At 37.6% G+C, this 18,088-nt stretch overlaps 2 protein-coding genes across 11 annotated transcripts in view; both read left to right on the top strand.

Annotated features, from left to right (window-relative positions):
- The window catches only part of CALD1 (caldesmon 1), a 181,230-nt gene extending 178,426 nt beyond the window's left edge, over nucleotides 1-2,804 (top strand). For 8 of the 10 annotated variants that reach the window (XM_089917367.1, XM_089917365.1, XM_089917364.1 and 5 more), the window contains one exon: nucleotides 721-2,804. In XM_089917367.1, the coding sequence (XP_089773493.1) occupies nucleotides 721-756 (36 nt within the window). In that variant the 3' untranslated portion in view covers nucleotides 757-2,804. Of the gene's footprint in view, nucleotides 1-491 lie in introns of all 10 variants that reach the window. The other 2 variants (XM_089917369.1, XM_089917370.1) reach the window with 2 other exon arrangements.
- Nucleotides 2,805-8,726: 5,922 nt separating this feature from the next.
- The window catches only part of AGBL3 (AGBL carboxypeptidase 3), a 94,576-nt gene continuing 85,214 nt past the window's right edge, over nucleotides 8,727-18,088 (top strand). The window contains 3 exon segments of the mRNA XM_089917382.1: nucleotides 8,727-8,818; nucleotides 9,795-9,899; nucleotides 11,226-11,286. Of these exon segments, the coding sequence (XP_089773508.1) occupies nucleotides 9,840-9,899; nucleotides 11,226-11,286 (121 nt within the window). The 5' untranslated portion in view covers nucleotides 8,727-8,818; nucleotides 9,795-9,839.

Here is an 18,088-nt window from a genome sequence, read left to right as displayed (position 1 = left end):
AAATGGTGTACAATAAGGCCATTGGTCAGATAAGTTTCAAGGGTAGGGGCATAAGAATAGGAGGTGGGAAATGAAAAAATAGGAGGACACTAAAGATAAGCATAGTCCAGTTTACTATCATGCCTTGATGTGGCTGAGACAGCCATTCAGTCATGCGTGCCTGTCCTGGAACACACATTATAGAGTCCTGGCCCTTGTAGTAAGTAGTGTTTAAAAAAAACCTCCTTGACCCTGAATGCTATGAGCAAGGCTCAAGATCAAGATATGAAAAGGGGAATATAAAGAAGAAAGAAAGAGGAAAGCAAAAAAAACCAACAGAAGAAAGGATAGCCTGAAAGAAGAGGAGCATATTTGAATAGAATGCCAAAAATAATCCTCCCTTTCATAGACATTTATTCCTGCCATATTATCTTTTTTTTTTTTTTAAATTCTGACACAAAACGTCTGGCTGAAACACCATGGCCTGACCACTTAAAGCTCTCTTCTCTTAGCAGGTTTGAGACAGTTCAAGAAAGAACCCAAAGTAGCCGCTCAAGATGCCGGACCAGCTCAGTTGAAGAGGGCTAATTTGCTCTGTTTTATATTTATGTTGATTTACTAAATTGGGTTCATTTCCTTTTGTTTTGTTTTTCATTATCCCAGTAAACCCATGTATATTATCACTATATTTAATAATCACGGTCTAGAGATGTTCATGGTAAAAGTATTGCCTTTGCACAGGAGCCTGTTTCTAAAGAAACCCATGCTGTGAAATAAGAGACTTTTCTACTGATCATCATAACTCTGTGTCTGAACGGTGATATTAACCACATCGGAAGTCAACAAAAGGAGATTCGAGTCGAAAATTGGCTGAGGAATGTGTGCAGTATCCAGAAAAATGAACCATAGTGTTTTTTGTGTTTTTTTGTTTTTTAAATACAGAAATCATGTTGTTTCTGCACTTTAGAATAAAGCATGGAAGAAATTATCTTAGTAGGCAATTATAACACTTTGTGAAAGTCACCCATTTCAGATTTTAGACACTACAATAATGATTGTCTTTAAAAAAAAAAAAAAGATGTACTGTTAAGGTATTACTTTTTTCATGCTGATGAATATCTAAATTGGATTTTGATGTTAGCTGACAGTGGTACTGATTTCTTTAGGTTGGTTGCTTTGTGGATTTCTTTGGTAGTGATAGTGAACCACATTTTAGATGACGTGATCATGTATGTATGTGCATACACATATACAAACACACTAATGGTAGAAAGCTTTTTTATGTGCTAGGCTATTATATTTAGCAGTATGTCCCTGTAACTAGCCAATATCACTGCTTTTTAAAAATTAAAAATCACAATATTATATTAATATTTCATATTTGCCAATAGAAACATGGCAGAATAGGTATCAATATGTTTCCAATGCCCAATAACCTATAAGAAAGAGATTAGAAGTGTCAAAATGAATTGACATTTTCTATAAAGCATAGTATTTAGTTTATAATTAAAAGCAGTCTTGAAGTCCAGTGTGAATCGTACTAAATCTCAAAGCTTGCTCCAAACTTCATTCTTAAGAATCAAGTTCACAATCGGTTGGCTTAGATGATGTCTGAGGTCTCTTCCTTCTCTAAAATTTAAAGATGAGAATTTTAGTGGCAAAGTTGTACAGATTGGAATTCCATGAATAGGTGTACTACGACCAACTTTGGGTAATCTCTGGAAGCAGAAAAGTAAGCAAAAGCCAATATTTAGGAGTCATGACAGTACTTCCATCTTTAACATACTGAAACATTTTTTTAGTTAAACTTTTCTACCTTTATTAGTCATTCGCACTTGCCATAAGTTGATAATGTGTTGAACTTTCAAAAAATATATGTAATTTTTATTAGTTTTACCTTTTTCCCTAAGAGTCTATCAACTCGTCATTTGTACACACCCAATCCAGGTATCAGATCTTATTTTAGCTAATAAGCGTTCATCTATTCTTCACAATAGATGACAAAAGAGTACTCCAGTGTCTTGGCAATATGTTCTAGCATAGAGATATACATATAGTGTAGTGCTATAAACGTATACCTCATGACTTACCAAAATTGTCTTAGTCTCAATTCCTACCACAATGAGGGAGCCTCCCAAATGACTCTTTTCTAATCCACAGTGTTCCCCTGGGAGAGCCAGCCAGGGTAGGGCTGGCATGAGGAGTGACCAGTGCCTTCCAGAGTCCATTTTCCTCATATAACAGTAGAGTTGTTGAATCCTCTAGCTTTTAGCACATCTGGGCCAAAGAAAGTAAAGCCAGCAATATTGCATAAGTCACCCATCCATGACAGAGTAGACATGAGTCTATGGTAAGATGAACCAGAATTCACATGCAGTGCCTGAGTTGGCATTGACTCCCAGCATTCGAGTGAAATGGATCAAAGTTTGAATTAAGGCCTATGGCGAGATAACATTTCTTTGTTGTACTTTTGAATAAGAGCCTCTCCTGATCACTATTTTATGTTTTTTTCTAGAAAGTCTAAATTTAAGAAGAGAATATATCGATCGATCCTGACTTTTATTCCAATATTTGGATGGAATAAGTTTTAGGGTTAGAATTTTGTTCAGTTTGGATTTAATTTCTTGAAAAATTCCTTGTTTACTTGTTTGATTACAATTCTCTCTGTTATCTTTTTAAGAAGTAAAACTGCAAGGTGACTAGCATGTTCTGTGAATCTGCCATTCCTAAAAATTTTATAAACACGATATTTTTCACTGATAATTGATCGCTGCAATAAATATATATTGTGAAAATGCATCCACAATAAATGGAATTCCTCCAAATGTCTTTGCCTCACTTATTTTTATGTACTATATTGATTACAAGAGTTCTATCTGATGTAATAAAGATGATGCTATAGCAAAATGCATATTTCAGATTGAGTCTTGGTTTCATTCTTTAAAGAGGAAAGCCATTTCATATTTTTAAATACTTATTACAGGCAACTTTCCAACAAAATATTAAAAATTGCTCTGGTAGGGACTTCCCTGGTGGCGCAGTGGTTAAGAATCCGCCTGCCAATGCAGGGGACACGGGTTCGAGCCCTGGTCCAGGAAGATCCCACATGCCGCGAGGCAACTAAGCCTGTGTGCCACGGCTACTGAGTCTGCGCTCTAGAGCCCGCGAGCCACAACTACTGAGCCCATGCGCCACAACTACTGAAGCCCACGCGCCTAGAGCCCGTGCTCCACAACAAGAGAAGCCACTGCAATGAGAAGCCCATGCACCGCAACGAAGAGTAGCCCCCGCTTGCCGCAACTAGAGAAAGCCCGCGCGCAGCAGCGAAGACCCAACGCAACCAAAAATAAATAAATAAAATAAATAAATTTATTAAAAAATAAAAATTGCTCTGGTAGAGACAACTGACCAAACATATATAGAAAAGGTTGAAAAGAGGGATTGAAAACCTTCTTCAAAAAAACACATTATCAAATGTTCCTTCATCCTCCTTCTCATTCCCAGTGTAGTCACATGTCACCCCTCTGGCACCTACGGTGGCAGTACGGTTTTCCCAAAGGCATTGTCTTTTACAGTAGAAATGCCCATTTAATATATACTGTTTGTTTGTAGAATAGTTACTATTTGCAAGGCACTGGCGATTACCTTTAAATCCAAAGATATTTTTTCATAGTATTTTTTTTTAATATTTATTTATTTATTTGGCTGCGCCAGGTTTTAGATGCGGCATGTGGGATCTTTAGTTGTGGCATGCAGGCTCTTTTACTTACGGCATGCGGGCTCTTAGTTGAGGCATGCGGGATCTAGTTCCCTGACCAGGGATCAAACCCGGTCCCCCTGCACTGGGAGTGTGGAGTGTTAACCACTAGACCACCAGGGAAGTCCCAGTAATTTTATATATTTATGTAGCACTACTTGAAATCTGAGGCTTTTCTCACAAAGGTTTTAAATTGTGAGTCGGGAGGCCCTGAACAGTCCGCTAAATCTTGTTCATGAAATTGACGAGTTAACAAAATTGCGGTAACTTAAAAAATACCGTATGATGTTATGGAAAAACGCGAACGAACTTTTTGGCCAACCCAATAATTAATACTTTTGACTTCTACATTCTAACAAGAAGGGGTCTAAGTTTAGACAATGTTATCATCAAAGTCAATCACAAAATTAAGTAATGAAAATAATGCAATCTGTAGTACTAATACCAAACTGATAGGATTAGGGCTGGATGAACATTAATCTTGTGTGTCTTCAGGGTTTGAGCTCAAAGATGTTACAGTCTTCTGTGTGATGTAGAAACTGGTCTGTATTGTAGGGTTTTTTTCTACTCTTGCTTGCATGTGTGCTCCAAATGGAAGGATGGTTAAGAAATGAAAATCTCATGACCCTAAATATCTGTTCTTCCACGGGAGTGAGGAGATGGCCTAACAAGGTCTTTATCTGAGTGCTGTGTCTATTTGTATTCAAGCTTATTAATCATGTTGTCCAAACATTCTATATCATTACTGGATTTTTTTTGTTCCTTTGTTATAGCTGTTACTGAATTGGAAATGTGAAAATCTCCCTCTATAATTATGGATTTGTCTATTTCTCCTTGTAATTCTGTTAAATTTGCTTTCATATTTAAAGTCATGTTTTTGGTGCATACACCAAAATCTAGAATCATTTTATCTTCCAAGTGAATTGAATATTTTTAATATTATGAAGTGACCCTCTATTTGTAACAAAGATTTTTGCCTTAAAGTTTATTTTTTCTGTTCTTAACATTGCTACCATGGCTTTCTTTTGGTTAGCACTTGTATGATATAACTTTACTTTCCCCTTTTACTTTCAATCTGTGTGTGTGTGTGTGTGTGTGTGTACTTGTATATATGATATAACTTTCTCCACCCCTTCACTTTCAACCTTTGTATATCTTTAGTTTTAGATGCATGTCCATTTAGACTAGAGTCCATGGATAAATGCAATGGCTATTAGCTTTGCCTTCCTAATGAGAAAAGTGTTTGCCAAAATCAACATTACTATTTCAGTAAAACATTTATTTTCTACAAACTACCTTTGCCAAGTACTAACATAAGCAAATGCTGGAAGAAAAGTAAATGGAAACAGAAATTTGGATCCTTATCCAAACCAAATTAATTATGAGGTAGTAAATAAAGAATCAAAGATTCTAACCTCTGTTCCCCCTAATTCCTCACAAGAGATTGCTATTTCCTAGGAGCATGCCTTGAAGAAAGCCCCTTGTCAGGGGGCAGGTTGGGGCCACCATGCTCCTCTTGAAGCACACGGACAAGGACCAATAACAGCCCTGGAGACCAACGATGCAGACTGCAATCTGGCCCAGTTAAGGAGATATCTGCCTTTTTTCCCCCAGCCCTTACTCCTCCTAACACAACAAGGAACTAGCACTCAGAAGAAATAGGGGATGAATGTAAATAGCAAAACACCAATTCCCTCCCACTTCCTCAGTCACCAGAGCTAGGGACAGATCTAGGGGGTAATGAGGAGGAGGGCATTGAATCGAGTTTGAAATTGAAGTTTAAAGTGTACTTAATACCAAATACCAGAACGAAGTCTTAAATATGAAAATGAAAGGAAGTGGCTGAAAAGTTGTGGGATCTGGCCAACACGTCCTTAATGAGAAGGGGGATTTCACCGTTGCACAGTTCAGGTGCACTTACTGGTGGCAGTGGGGGGCGGGTACCATTTCATGTTTTTTATCATGAAACTTCACCCTGAGCCTGGGAGCCAACTTTCTCCTTTGAGGTGATTTATCCTATCTGTTCATTGTTGAACAAGCTGGGGGCATTCTTACTACCTCATTTCCAAGTGTTCAGAAGAATAATACTTCACTATAGTCCCCAAATTTAGACATAGTACATAAACTAACAGTGTAAGTATTCTACCAATGATAGAGGGATCAGGAAAGACTTCACTTAGGGGATGGCCTTTGAGCTAAGTCTTGGTTAGTTGACTGGCTGGGACAGATCTTAAGATCTGGAAACTGTTGGAGTGGTTTGGCCCTACACTGGAACATCCTAGACCCTGATAGCCTGAGGAAGGCGTGACGGGTACTAGATGACCCCAAGGCTCCCAGGATCCAGTATGGCTTCCTCAGCCAAATTATGACGAGGCCTCTACAGCCACATAACCACTAACTTCTGTGATGTCATAAATAACTTTGACTTCCCTAGTCACCTCATATGCTCATGTAAGCCTCTGCTCAACAAATTCAAAATGATATAATCACACAAAATAAATCACATTCCTAACGCAATTTACATTTGGCCATGTTGCTAACATGACCTTTTTCCTCCTGATTCCCACACCAATAATTGTGCCTTTTGGAGTACTGTTTTGGTTTTTCTTTTCCTCTTTTCTTACTCTTACTATATTGCCTTTTATACTGCAGGCTTAGAGGTGATGAATGCATCAAAAAATTGGAGGAGGAGAGGTTGCTGCACAGGCAAAGCTGCCTTCCCAGGAAGCAGAAGCTGGCTCCATAAGGAGTATGTCCCATAACCTTCTCTGATAAGATCAGAGAAAAGGAGAACAAAAACTCAGACCGACATCAAAGTCCTTGGTTGAAGTTTACTGCAGGTCTTCCTTCCACTTGCACTTAAAGGCAAAGAATTTATTTCCACTGTATTCTACTGTCTAGAATAGGAGAGTAAGTTTAAAAAAAAAAAGTTAAAAAGGAACAGGTGCTTAAGAAAATCATTTTAAATTTACCTGGGGAAGAAAGAGGTCCTAATGAAATCTCTTTTCTTAAAATGTACTGACTCCAGCTAAGCTTCAACGAAACAGTACTGCCTAGTATAATTCATAACATGATTTTCTCTCAGAGCCTTTGTACTTGCTGTTTCCCCTGCCTGCCAAGGTCTTCCTCTAGGCATCCACGTGGCTCATCCCTTTACTTGCTTCAGGTCTCTGCTCAAAAGCCTGGTCAGAGAGACTTTCCTGGACACTCCATCAAGAGAGCCACCCCTACCAAGGCCCACCCACTAGAGCACTCCCTATGCTCTTTATTTTTCCCTTATTTCTCGCCACAGCAATTTTCATCACCTGAGTGCTTTTTTCAAGTATTGGTCTTTCTTCTCTCAGTAGTACATAACCTCCACAAGGAATGTCCATTTTATTACACTGGGAACAGTCCCTGGCAATTAGTAGGCATTGAATAAATATTTGTTGAATTAATGAAAGAATGAATAAATACAATTTTCAAAGGTTTTTTTGAATTCCTATTTTTATTATGCACTAATTTTTCTCTGTAGGATTACTTGAAATATGATCATGTAAATATTTGGACTAAAAATCTTGAGATTTAAGTCCCAGCTCTGCCATTAATTTCTTGTGTAACCTGGTTAGATCATTTCTTGGAGTTTCACCTTGTGTGTCTGACCCTATGGCTTGCAATCATGACTCTAAAATCCAACAGAAAAATAGATTCCGTATGTAAAAATTCTCTATGCATGTCACCTTTAGTAACATATGTATTACATAAAACAAGGTACAATTATAAAGGGTAATTGATTTTCAAGAAAGTGTGATCTAATACCTGCTCTATTTCTTTTTCTGGAAGGTCCAATCTTCTAAATCACTGACCTCAAAGAACATGTTATTTTTTGGAAACTAACAAAATTTAAGCAGAGGCTATTAACCTCATGTTTAAGCTATTGCTTTGCCCTTTATTTTACTTTTCCATTATCTCCATTTCTACAGTATTACAAATCTCATGACACATAATGCCTCGTGCAGGCACTAAACATTTAAAGACTTATTTTTAGCTCTACTTGGAAAAGTATTCTAAATAAATTATCCACTAAGCTACAGACCAGGGGGAAATCAAGGTGGAATGTACAGGAATAATGGCTAAATGTGTTATGGAAAGATCATATTTAATTAGATGAGACAATACATGTAAAGTGATTTGCATAGTGTCCCCGAAGATGTTCTTGATACGTTAGCTAACGATTATTATACTTAAAGAATCTCTGAGCTAATAATAATCTTGCAAGCTCACCCAAGAAAATCTATGACTCTTCCATCAAATATTTAAAAAGTCTCTTTTTCCGAATCCAATAAAGATCATTAGTCACACAACCGTGCAAAACGCAACTCGGTGTGGATACAACTGAAGATCAACAAAGCAAAAGTCTTGACCAGTCTGCTCTAGTGTCTGCTCGAAGAAGGGACAGATATGGCAAACAACCGATGTGCAGAACCGTAGGGACAAATAGCTGCCCTGCCTCCACCCCTAAAATTTCCCGCCAGCCCCCTGCTCTCTACCTTTCCGCCCCTCGGGATGCCCTTTGACGCCCACTCCTCTGCTGCTAGTCCGCCACATCCTCCGGGCTTTTCCTTTCCTTCAGCCGAAATCCCGCGTAGCTGACCAGTCTGAGGTCTCGCGAGGTTGAGCCCGTTGCCCTGGTAACGAGTGCTGCGCTACGTGATAAAGGGCGTGGCTAGGGCTGCTAAACGGCAGCGGCAGCGTTCTTTCCAGTCGCTGGGCTGTAGGTATCACGGGCAGGACGGCTGCTCCCGGAGCACGGAAGGGACTACTGGCCTGACCGTGGGACTCGAGGCGAGAGTGAGGAGGCCGAGGCGGGACAGTGAAGTGCAGAGAGGGAAAGTCCCTGCGCGAAACGAGCGCGCCCAGAAAAGGCGCCCCTCCCTCCACTGCCGTGTCGCCGAGTGTGGGAGGAAAACTTCGCCACCAGGAATTGTGGCTTCATCGTCCTTCCCGCCAAGAAGGGAAGTCATCGTTCCTGCGCCGAGACTGCCGCGGCGCCGCTGGGCGAGGCCGCGCCTGCTGTGGCCTCTCTCGCTTCTGACGTGGAAGGTGCGCACGGAGCGCTTATTGAATCCATCTGTGTGTGTGCCTTTCCTGAAGCTCAGGTTTTACTCCGCAGTAGGTCAGCACGTTGGTGCGCCTCATACGCTCATGTAAGGAAACAGAATCAAGATTTATGCCAGTCCAGTTTTCCAAATTCGGGGTTGTGATCCCCAGACGGAAACTTAAGCCTCTTACTACTGAAGGTGTCACCCGTAAGACAGACTTCTCTGTGGCATTCGTAAAGTTATTCGCTATGGAGCTTGGGCTGTATTGTTTGTGGTCCACGCTCGAAAACCCACTTTTTGTAGAGAGGAGCATAAACTAGTAGATTCGAAATTAGTAAATTCCTTTGGTCTCTCAAAAATAGTAGACTCTTGACAAGGAATTTCTATTATTTCATTGTCTTAATTACCACTTAAGAGGTCATTGTCGATACAACCTTCTGATAACTAGTGAAGTAAGTTAACTATTCCAGTAAGACTAATATGATCGAATATTAGAACAGAGACAGTCTACAGAATATTAACCAAAATATAGAGAAAAAAACCTACTGTCATTTGAACTTTTGGTCAAATGAAAATTAAGCCGAAAAAAAAAATTAACTGTATTGTTACAACTCACTACCTGAATAAGTAACTGTAATATTTCTCTGATGCATGAGCTTTTCAGTGCCTCAGAATCATTCTGAACTCGCTATCGCTGTGTGGCATTTAACTGTAAGTCTAGGATTTGGTTATGTACCCTGGAAATTCCTTTTTCAATTGAATTATTTACGTGATTTGTCTTATTCTGACTTGTCTCTATCTTATAAAAATGGAGAATTTCTTCAAATCTTTGAAATTAAAGGTTTAATTAGCTGTGTCTTAATTTTAGAGAAGCCTGTTGTCACTGTTAAATAAAATTGAATATATTTGGGGGTACACGTTTAGTGTGTACTTAAAAAGAAAACTGTCAAGTAAGTTCCTTACAAATTGTTTTACAGCCTACCTACATAATAAAAGAAATTTCGAGCCAAATATTGGAAGAGATGTCAGAAGATTCAGAAAAGGAAGACTATTCAGACAGAACAATCAGTGAAGATGAATCAGTATGTTTTTCTCAACTTAATCCTACTTAGAAATAAAACTTGTTATAAAATATAAATTCCCAGTAAAAATATTATAAATTCAGTTGGCTGTAAAAATCCGTTGGATATTTAAATCACTTTTCACTGAAGTTGGGAAATAAATTGATTGAAAGCAAAGCTATTAATGTGTGCAGTATGCCCTATCTAGAAAGAGAATCTATATTGATTTTGGGGTTTTTTTGAGAAAATATTTCGGCTGAGATTCTTCTGAGTTTTATTAAAATGTTTGTAATAATAATTATTAGGGTTTTATTTTTATAATTCATGTCCACTTATTTTCTTATATGTACTAATTCTATGTTACATTATAATGTGTATCATAATAGTGAAACCTATTTCTAAACCTACTGTGTGTCACCATCATAGGTTTCATGTGGCACTGTTGTAACAAAGGAAAGTACATGGAGGAAGAAGGGGGTAGTGGAGAAACAAAATGCAGTAGTTACAAATATTTTGTCTGGTCCCAGCACATATTTCTAAGAAATTTCCTTCACATTTTAGTAAAGTATAAATTATCTATGTAAGTTAAGGTCCCAAAATAGACTCCCCAAATGATGTATAACCCTTTAAGTCAATGGCTTTCTCCCCCCTCCATAAATTTATTTATTTATGTATTTTTGGCTGCATTCCTTGCTGTGCGCACGCGGGCTTTCTCTAGTTGCAGCGAGCGTGGGCTACTCTTCGTTGCGGTGCGCGGGCTTCTCATTGCGGTGGCTTCTCTTTGCCGAGGAGCACAGGCTCTAGGTGCGAGGGCTTCAGTAGTTGTGGCACTCGGGCTGAGTAGTTGTGGCTCGCGGCCTCTGGAGTGCAGGCTCAGTAGTTGTGGCTCACAGGCTTAGTTGCTCCGCGGCATGTGGGATCTTCCCAGACTAGGGCTCAAATCCGTGTCCCCTGCATTGGCAGGCGGATTCTTCACCACTGAGTCACTAGGGAAGTCCCGGCAATGGCTTTCTGTGTTTCTTTTTTCTTCTTTTTTTGGTTAATTTTAGTTGTAATTTAACCTGTTTTGCCAGGTTTAGCAAGAATCTTTAAACTGTTCCTTCTCTATAATCATTAATATGACCTTACCTTGTGGAAGAAGAGAAATGAAAGATGAAAACTTTGTTTCAGGATATTTGAAGTGTTGGGTGCTTTGAGACCAATAGCCAATAATAACCTTGAATTTTTTCATTTATTAAAGATTAAAGACACACTCAATTCTAAGTACTAAGGTAGATGTAAAAAATTTCTGGATTGGGAAACTGCTGGTTTTTAAAAGATAACTAATTTAAAAGTCTCTTGTTTTAGGATGAGGATACCTTTATGAAGTTTGTAAATGAAGACATCCATCAGTGTGCACTTTTAACAGGTTTGAGATTATTCATATATTCCCCCTTCTCTTTCTGATAATACCTTAAGTGGATGAAAAATGAGAGAGCGCTAGAAAAAAAAGTCAGTGAATAATATAGGGAATTATTATTCTGTTATTGGTAAGGAGATATGTTTTTACTTTTATAAGAGTATTTTGGACTTCAAACTTTTTTTTTAATTGAAGTATAGGTGATTTACACTCTTCTGTTAGTTTCGGGTATACAGAAAAGTGACTCAGTTGTATATATATATATTTCAGATAATTTCCCATTATAAGTTATTTCAAGATAACATAATTCCCTGTTCTATTCAGTAAATCCTTGTTCTTATCTATTTTATATGTAGTAGATTGTTAATCCCGTACTCCTAATTTATCCCTCCCCCTTCCTTTCCCCTCTGATAACTGTTTGTTTTCTGTGTCTGTCTGTTTCTGTTTTGTATATAGATTCATTTGTGTTATTTTTTAGATTCTATATATAAGTGATATAATATTTGTCTTCCTCTGTCTAACTTATTTCACTAAGTATAATACTCTCGAGGTCCATCTATGTTGTTGCAAATGGCAATATTTCATTCTTTTTTATGGCTGAGTAATATTCCATTATATATATATACGCACACACACACCACATCTTCTTAAGCCAGTCATCTGTTGATAGGCACATGGGTTGCTTCCATGTCTTGGCTATTGTAAATACTGCTGCTATGAACATTGGGGTGTATGTATCTTTTTTTTTTTTTTTTTTTTTTTTGTGGTACACGGGCCTCTCACTGTTATGGCCTCTCCCATTGTGGAGCACAGGCTCCAGACGCGCAGGCTCAGCGGCCATGGCTCACAGGCCTAGCCACTCCGCGGCATGTGGATCTTCCCAGACCGGGGCATGAACCCATGTCCCCTGCATCGGTAGGTGGACTTTCAACCACTGCGCCACCAGGGAAGCCCTGGGGTGTATGTATCTTTTTAAATTAGAGTTTTAGTTATTTCTGGATATATACCCAGGAATGGGATTGCTGGATCATATGGTAGCTCTACTTTTAGCTTTTTAAGGAACCTCCATATTGTTTTCCATAGTGGCTGCACCAATTTACGTTTCCACCAACAGTGTAGGAGGGTTCCCTTCTCTACACACCCTCTCCAGCTTTATTATTTGTAGACTTTTTGATGATAGTCATTCTGACCTGTTTGAGTGATACCTCATTGTGCTTTTGATTTACATTTCTCTAATAATTAACGATGTTGAACATCTTTTTGTGGGCCTGTTGGTCATCTGTATGTCTTCTCTGGAAAAATATCTAAATAAGTCTTCTGCTCATTTTTTGACTGGGTTATTTGTTTGTTGGTTGGTTTTTAAATTTTATTGGCGTATAGTTGATTCACAATGTTGTTTTAGTTTCAGGTATACAGCAAAGTGATTCAGTTATACATATACATATATTCATTCTTTTTCAGATTCTTTCGTCATATAGGTTATCACAGAATACTGAGTAGAGTTCCCTGTGCTATACAGTAGGTCCTCGCTGGTTATCTATCTTATATATAGTCGTGTCTGTATGTAATCCCAAGCTCCTGATTTATTCCTCCCTGCCCAACGTTTCCCCTTTGGTAACCATAAGTTTGTTTTTGAAATCTATTAAGTCGGTTTCTGTTTTGTAAATAAGTTCATGTGTATCATTTTTTAAAATTAGATTCCACATATGAGTGATTTCATATGATATTTGTCTTTCTCTGTCTGACTTATTAGTATGATAAGCTCTAGATCCATCCATGTTGCTGCAGATGGCATTATTTCACTATTTTTATGGCTGAGTAATATTCCATTGTATATATGTGCCACATCTTCTTTATCCATTCCTCTGTGAATGGACAGTTAGGTTGCTTCCATGTCTTGGCTGTTGTAAATAGTGCTGAACATTGGGCTGCATGTAGCTTTTCAGTTATGGTTTTCTCTGGATATGTGCTCAGAAGTGGGATTGCTGGATCATTGTAGTTCTATTTTTAGTTTTCTAAGGAACCTTCTTACTGTTCTCCATAGTGGCTGTACCAGTTTACATCCCCACCAACAGTGCAAGAGGGTTCCCTTTTCTCCACACCCTCTCCAGCATTTATTGTTTGTAGACTTGTTGATGATGGCCATTCTGACTGGTGTGAGGTGATACCTCATTGTAGTTTTGATTTGCATTTCTCTGATAATTAGTGATGTTGAGCATCTTTTCATGTGCCTGTTGGCCATCTGTATGTCTCCTTTGGAGGCATGTCTGTTTAGATCTTCTGCCCATTTTTTGATTGGGTTGTTTGTTTTTGTTTGTATAATTTGAGATTAATCCCTTGTTGGTCACTTCGTTTGCAAATGTTTTCTCCCATTCTGTGGGTCTGTTCGTTTTGGTTATGGTTTCCTTTGCTGTGCAGAAACTTTTAAGTTTAAATAGATCCCATTTGTTTATTTTTGCTTTATTTTCATTACTCTAAGAGGTGGATCAAAGAACATAATTGTTGCGATTTATGTCAAAGATTGTTCTCCCTATGTTTTCCTCTAGGGATTTTTTAGCATCTGGCCTTACATTTAGGTCTTTGATCCATTTTGACTTTATGTGTGTATATGGTGTTAGAGAATGTTCTAATTTCATTCTTTTGCATGTAGCTGTCCAGTTTTCCCAGCACCACTTATTGAAGAGGCTGTCTTTTCTACATTGTATATTCTTGCCTCCTTTGTCATAGATTAATTGACCATAGGTGTGTGGGTTTATTTCTGGGCTTTCTATCCTGTTCCATTGATCTATGTGTTTATTTTTGTGCCAGTACCACACTGTTTTGTAGTATAGTCTGAAGTCAGGGAGCCTGATTCTTCCAGCTCTGTTTTTCTTTCTCAGGATTGATTTGGCTATTCAGGGTCTTTTGTGTTTCCATACAAATTTTAAATTTTTTGTTCTAGTCCTGTGAAAAATGCCATTGGTAATTTGATAAGGATTGCACTGAATCTGTAGATTGCCTTGGGTAGTAGAGTCATTTTGACAGTATTGATTCTTCCGATCCAGGAACATGGTATATCTTTCCATCTGTTTGTATCATCTTCGATTTCTTGCATCAGTGTCTTATAGTTTTCAGAGTACAAGTCTTTTGTCTCCTTAGTAGGTTATATTTTTTGATGCAATGGTGAATGGGATTGTTTCCTTAATTTCTCTTTCTGATCTTTTGTTGTTAGTGTATAGGAATGCAAGAAATTTCTGCGTATTAATTTTGTATCCTGCAACTTTACCTAATTAATTGATGAGCTCTAGTACTTTTCTGGTAGCATCTGTAGGATTTTCTGTGTATAATATCATGTCATCTGCAAACAGTGGTAATTTTACTTCTTCTTTTCCAATTTCGATTCCTTTTATTTCTTTCTCTTCTCTTATTGCTGTAGCTAGGACTTACAAAACTATGTTGAATGAAAGTGGTGACAGTGGGTGTCCTTGTCTTGTTCCTCATATTAGAAGGAGTGCTTTTAGCTTTTCACCATTGAAAATGATGTTAGCTGTGGGTTTGCCATATATGGCCTTTATTATGTTGAGGTAAGTTCCCTCTATGCCCACTTCTGGAGAGTTTTTATCACAAATGGGTGTTGAATTTTGTCAAATGCTTTTTCTGCATCTATTGAGATGATTATATGGTTTTTATTCTTCAGTTTGTTAAGGTGGTATATCACACTGATTGATTTGCAGTTGTTGAAGAATCCTTGCATCCCTGGGATAAATCATGGTGTATGATCCTTTTAATGTAGAATATGCTTGGGAGTGTTCCTGCCTTTGCAATTTTTTGGAAGAGTTTGAGAAGGATGGGTGTTAGCTCTTCACTAAATGTTTGATAGAATTCGCCTCTGAAGCCATCTGGTCCTGGACTTCTGTTTGTTGGAAGGTTTTCAATCACTGTTTCAATTTCAATACTTCTGATTGGTCTGTTCATATTTTCTGTTTCTTCCTGGTTCCTGGAAGTTTGTACCCTTCTAAGAATTTGTCCGTTTCTTCTAGGTTGTCCATTTTATTGGCATATAGTTGTTTGTAGTAGTCTCTTATGTTCCTTTGTATTTCTGTGGTGTCCATTGTAACCTCTCCTTTTTCATTTCTAATTTTATTGATTTGAACCCTCTCCCTTTTTTTCTTGATGAGTCTGGCTAAAGATCTGTCAATTTTGTTTATCTTTTCAAAGATCCAGCTTTCAGTTTCATTGATCTTTTCTATTGTTTTCTTTGTCTCTATTTCATTATTTCTCCTCTGATCTTTATGATTTCTTTCCTTCTACTAACATTGAGTTTTGTTTGTTCTTCTTTCTCTAGTTGCTTTAGGTGTAAGATTTAGGTTGTTTGAGATTTTTTATTGTTTTCTGAGGTAAGATTTTATTGCTATAAACTTCCCTCTTAGAACTGCTTTTGCTGCGTCCCATAGGTTTTGGATCATCGTGTTTTCACTGTCATTTGTCTCTAGGTATTTTTTGATTTCCTTTTTGATTTCTTCTGTGATCCATTGGTCGTTTAGTAACATATTGTTTAGCCTCCATGTGTTTGTGTTTTTTTACAGTTTTTTTTCCTGTAACTGATTTCTAATCTCATAACGTTGTAGTTAGAAAGGATGCTTGATATGATTTCAGTTTTCTTAAATTTACTGAGGCTTGATTTGTGGCCCAACATCTGATCTATCCTGGAGAATGTTCCAGGTGCACTTAAGAAGGAAGTCTATTCTGCTGCTTTTGGATGGAATGTTCTATAAATATCAATTAAGTCCATCTGGTGAATGTGTCATTTAAGGCCTGTGTTTCCTTATTGATTTTCTGTCTAGATTATCCGAGCCTTTCTGTGCCTATTTAAATGATCATGTGGTTTTTGGCTTTCCTCTTGGTAATGTGGTGTATCACATTGATTGATTTCCGTATGATGAACTACGCTTGCAAACCTGGAATGAATCCAACTTGACCATAGTGTATGATCCTTTTTATGTATTTGGCTTACTAATATTTTGTTAAGGATTTTTTGCATCTGTATTTATCACAGATATTGGCCTGTAATTTTCTTTCTTTGTAGTCCCTTTTTGGTTTTGTTATCAGGGCGATGGTAGCTTAATAGAATAAGTTTGGAAGTGTTCCCTCGTCTTCAGTTTTTTGGAATAGTTTGAGAAAGATCAGTGTAAGTTCTTCTTTGTATGTTCTGTAGAATTTCCCAGTGAAGCCATCTGGTCCTGGACTTTTGTTTGCAGGAAGGTTTTTTTATTGCTGATTCTATTTCACTTGTAGTGATTGGTCTGCACAAGTTATATGTTTCTTCTTGACTCAGTTTTGGCAGGCTGTGTGTTTCTAGAAACTATTTGTTGGCATATAATTCCTCATAGTATTCTCTTAACAGTTTTTTGTATTTCTGCGATATTGATTGTTATTTCTCCTCTTTCATTTCCTATTTTGTTTATTTGGGTCCTCTCTCTTTTCTTCTTGGCAGGCCTGGCTAGAGGTGTGTTGATTTTGTTTATCTTTTCAAAAAAACCAGCTCTTGGGTTTTTTATCCTTTCTATTGTTTTTTGGGTCTCTAATTTATTTATTTCCTCTTTTAACTTTATTATTTCCTTCCTTTTGCTGACATTGGTTTTTTTCTTGTTCTTTTTTTAAAATTCTTTTAGGTGGTAGGCTAGGTTGTTTTTTTGAGTTTTTTTTTTTCCTTCTTGAGGAAAGCCTATATCACTATGATCTTCTGTCTTAGAACTGCTTTTACTGTATCCCATAGATTTTGGAAGCTTGTGTTTTCATTTTCCTTTGTGCTCAGGTATTTTCCAATTTCTTCTTTGATTTCATCACTTACCCATTGGTTTTTTTCAGTAGCATGTTGCTTAGTCTCCATGTGTTCATTCTTCTCCCATTTTTCTTTCTGTGGTTGATTTCTAGTATCATACCATTGTGGTCAGAAAAGATACTTGAGATAATTTCTATCCTCTTAAATTTGTTGAGACTTGTTTTGTAACCTAATATGTGGTCTATCCTAGAGAACGTTCCATGTGCACTTGAAAAGAATGCGTATTAAGGGGCGGGGGGCTTGACGTAGTGTCCTGTAGGTATCAAGTCCAGCTGGTTGTGTCATTTGGGATCTCCATTGCCTTACTGATTTTCTGTCTGGAAGATTTGTTCATTGATGTCAGTGGGGTGTTAAAGTTTCCTACTATTATTGTATTCCTGTCAATCTCTCTCTTTATGTCTGTTAGTATTTGTTTTATATATTTAGGTGTTCCTATATTGGGGGCATATATGTAAATGAGTATAATATCCTCTTCTTGTATTGCTCCCTTTATCATTATATACTGTCCTTCTTTGTCTTTCTTTATGACCTTTGTTTAAAGTCTATTTTGTCTGATATGAGTATTGCTATTCCTACTTTCTTATTGTTTCCATTTGCATGAAATATCCTTTTCCATCGCCTCACTTTCAATCTGTGTGTGTCTTTTGCTCTAAAGTGAGTCTCCTGTAGGCAGCATACTGTTGGTGTTTGTTTTTTAATCCAGTCTGTCACTCTTTCTTTTGATTTGAGGATTTAGTCCATTGACATTTAAAGTAATTATTGATAGGTGTGTACTTATTGCCATCTTATTTATTTTTCTTCTATTTTATTTTATTATTTATTTATTTATTTTAACATCTTTATTGGAGTATAACTGCTTTACAGTAGTGTGTTAGTTTCTGCTTTATAACAAAGTGAATCAGCTATACATATACATATATCCCCATATCTCCTTCCTCTTGCGTCTCCCTCCCACCCTCCCTATCCCACCCCACTAGGTGGTCACAAAGC

This window comes from Delphinapterus leucas, chromosome 9 (genome assembly GCF_059928025.1).
Source record: "Delphinapterus leucas isolate spDelLeu-1000000601 "Yukka" chromosome 9, BTC_Dleu_Yukka2, whole genome shotgun sequence".
Lineage (NCBI taxonomy): Eukaryota > Metazoa > Chordata > Mammalia > Artiodactyla > Monodontidae > Delphinapterus > Delphinapterus leucas.
This window is presented reverse-complemented; position numbering and strand designations above follow the sequence as displayed.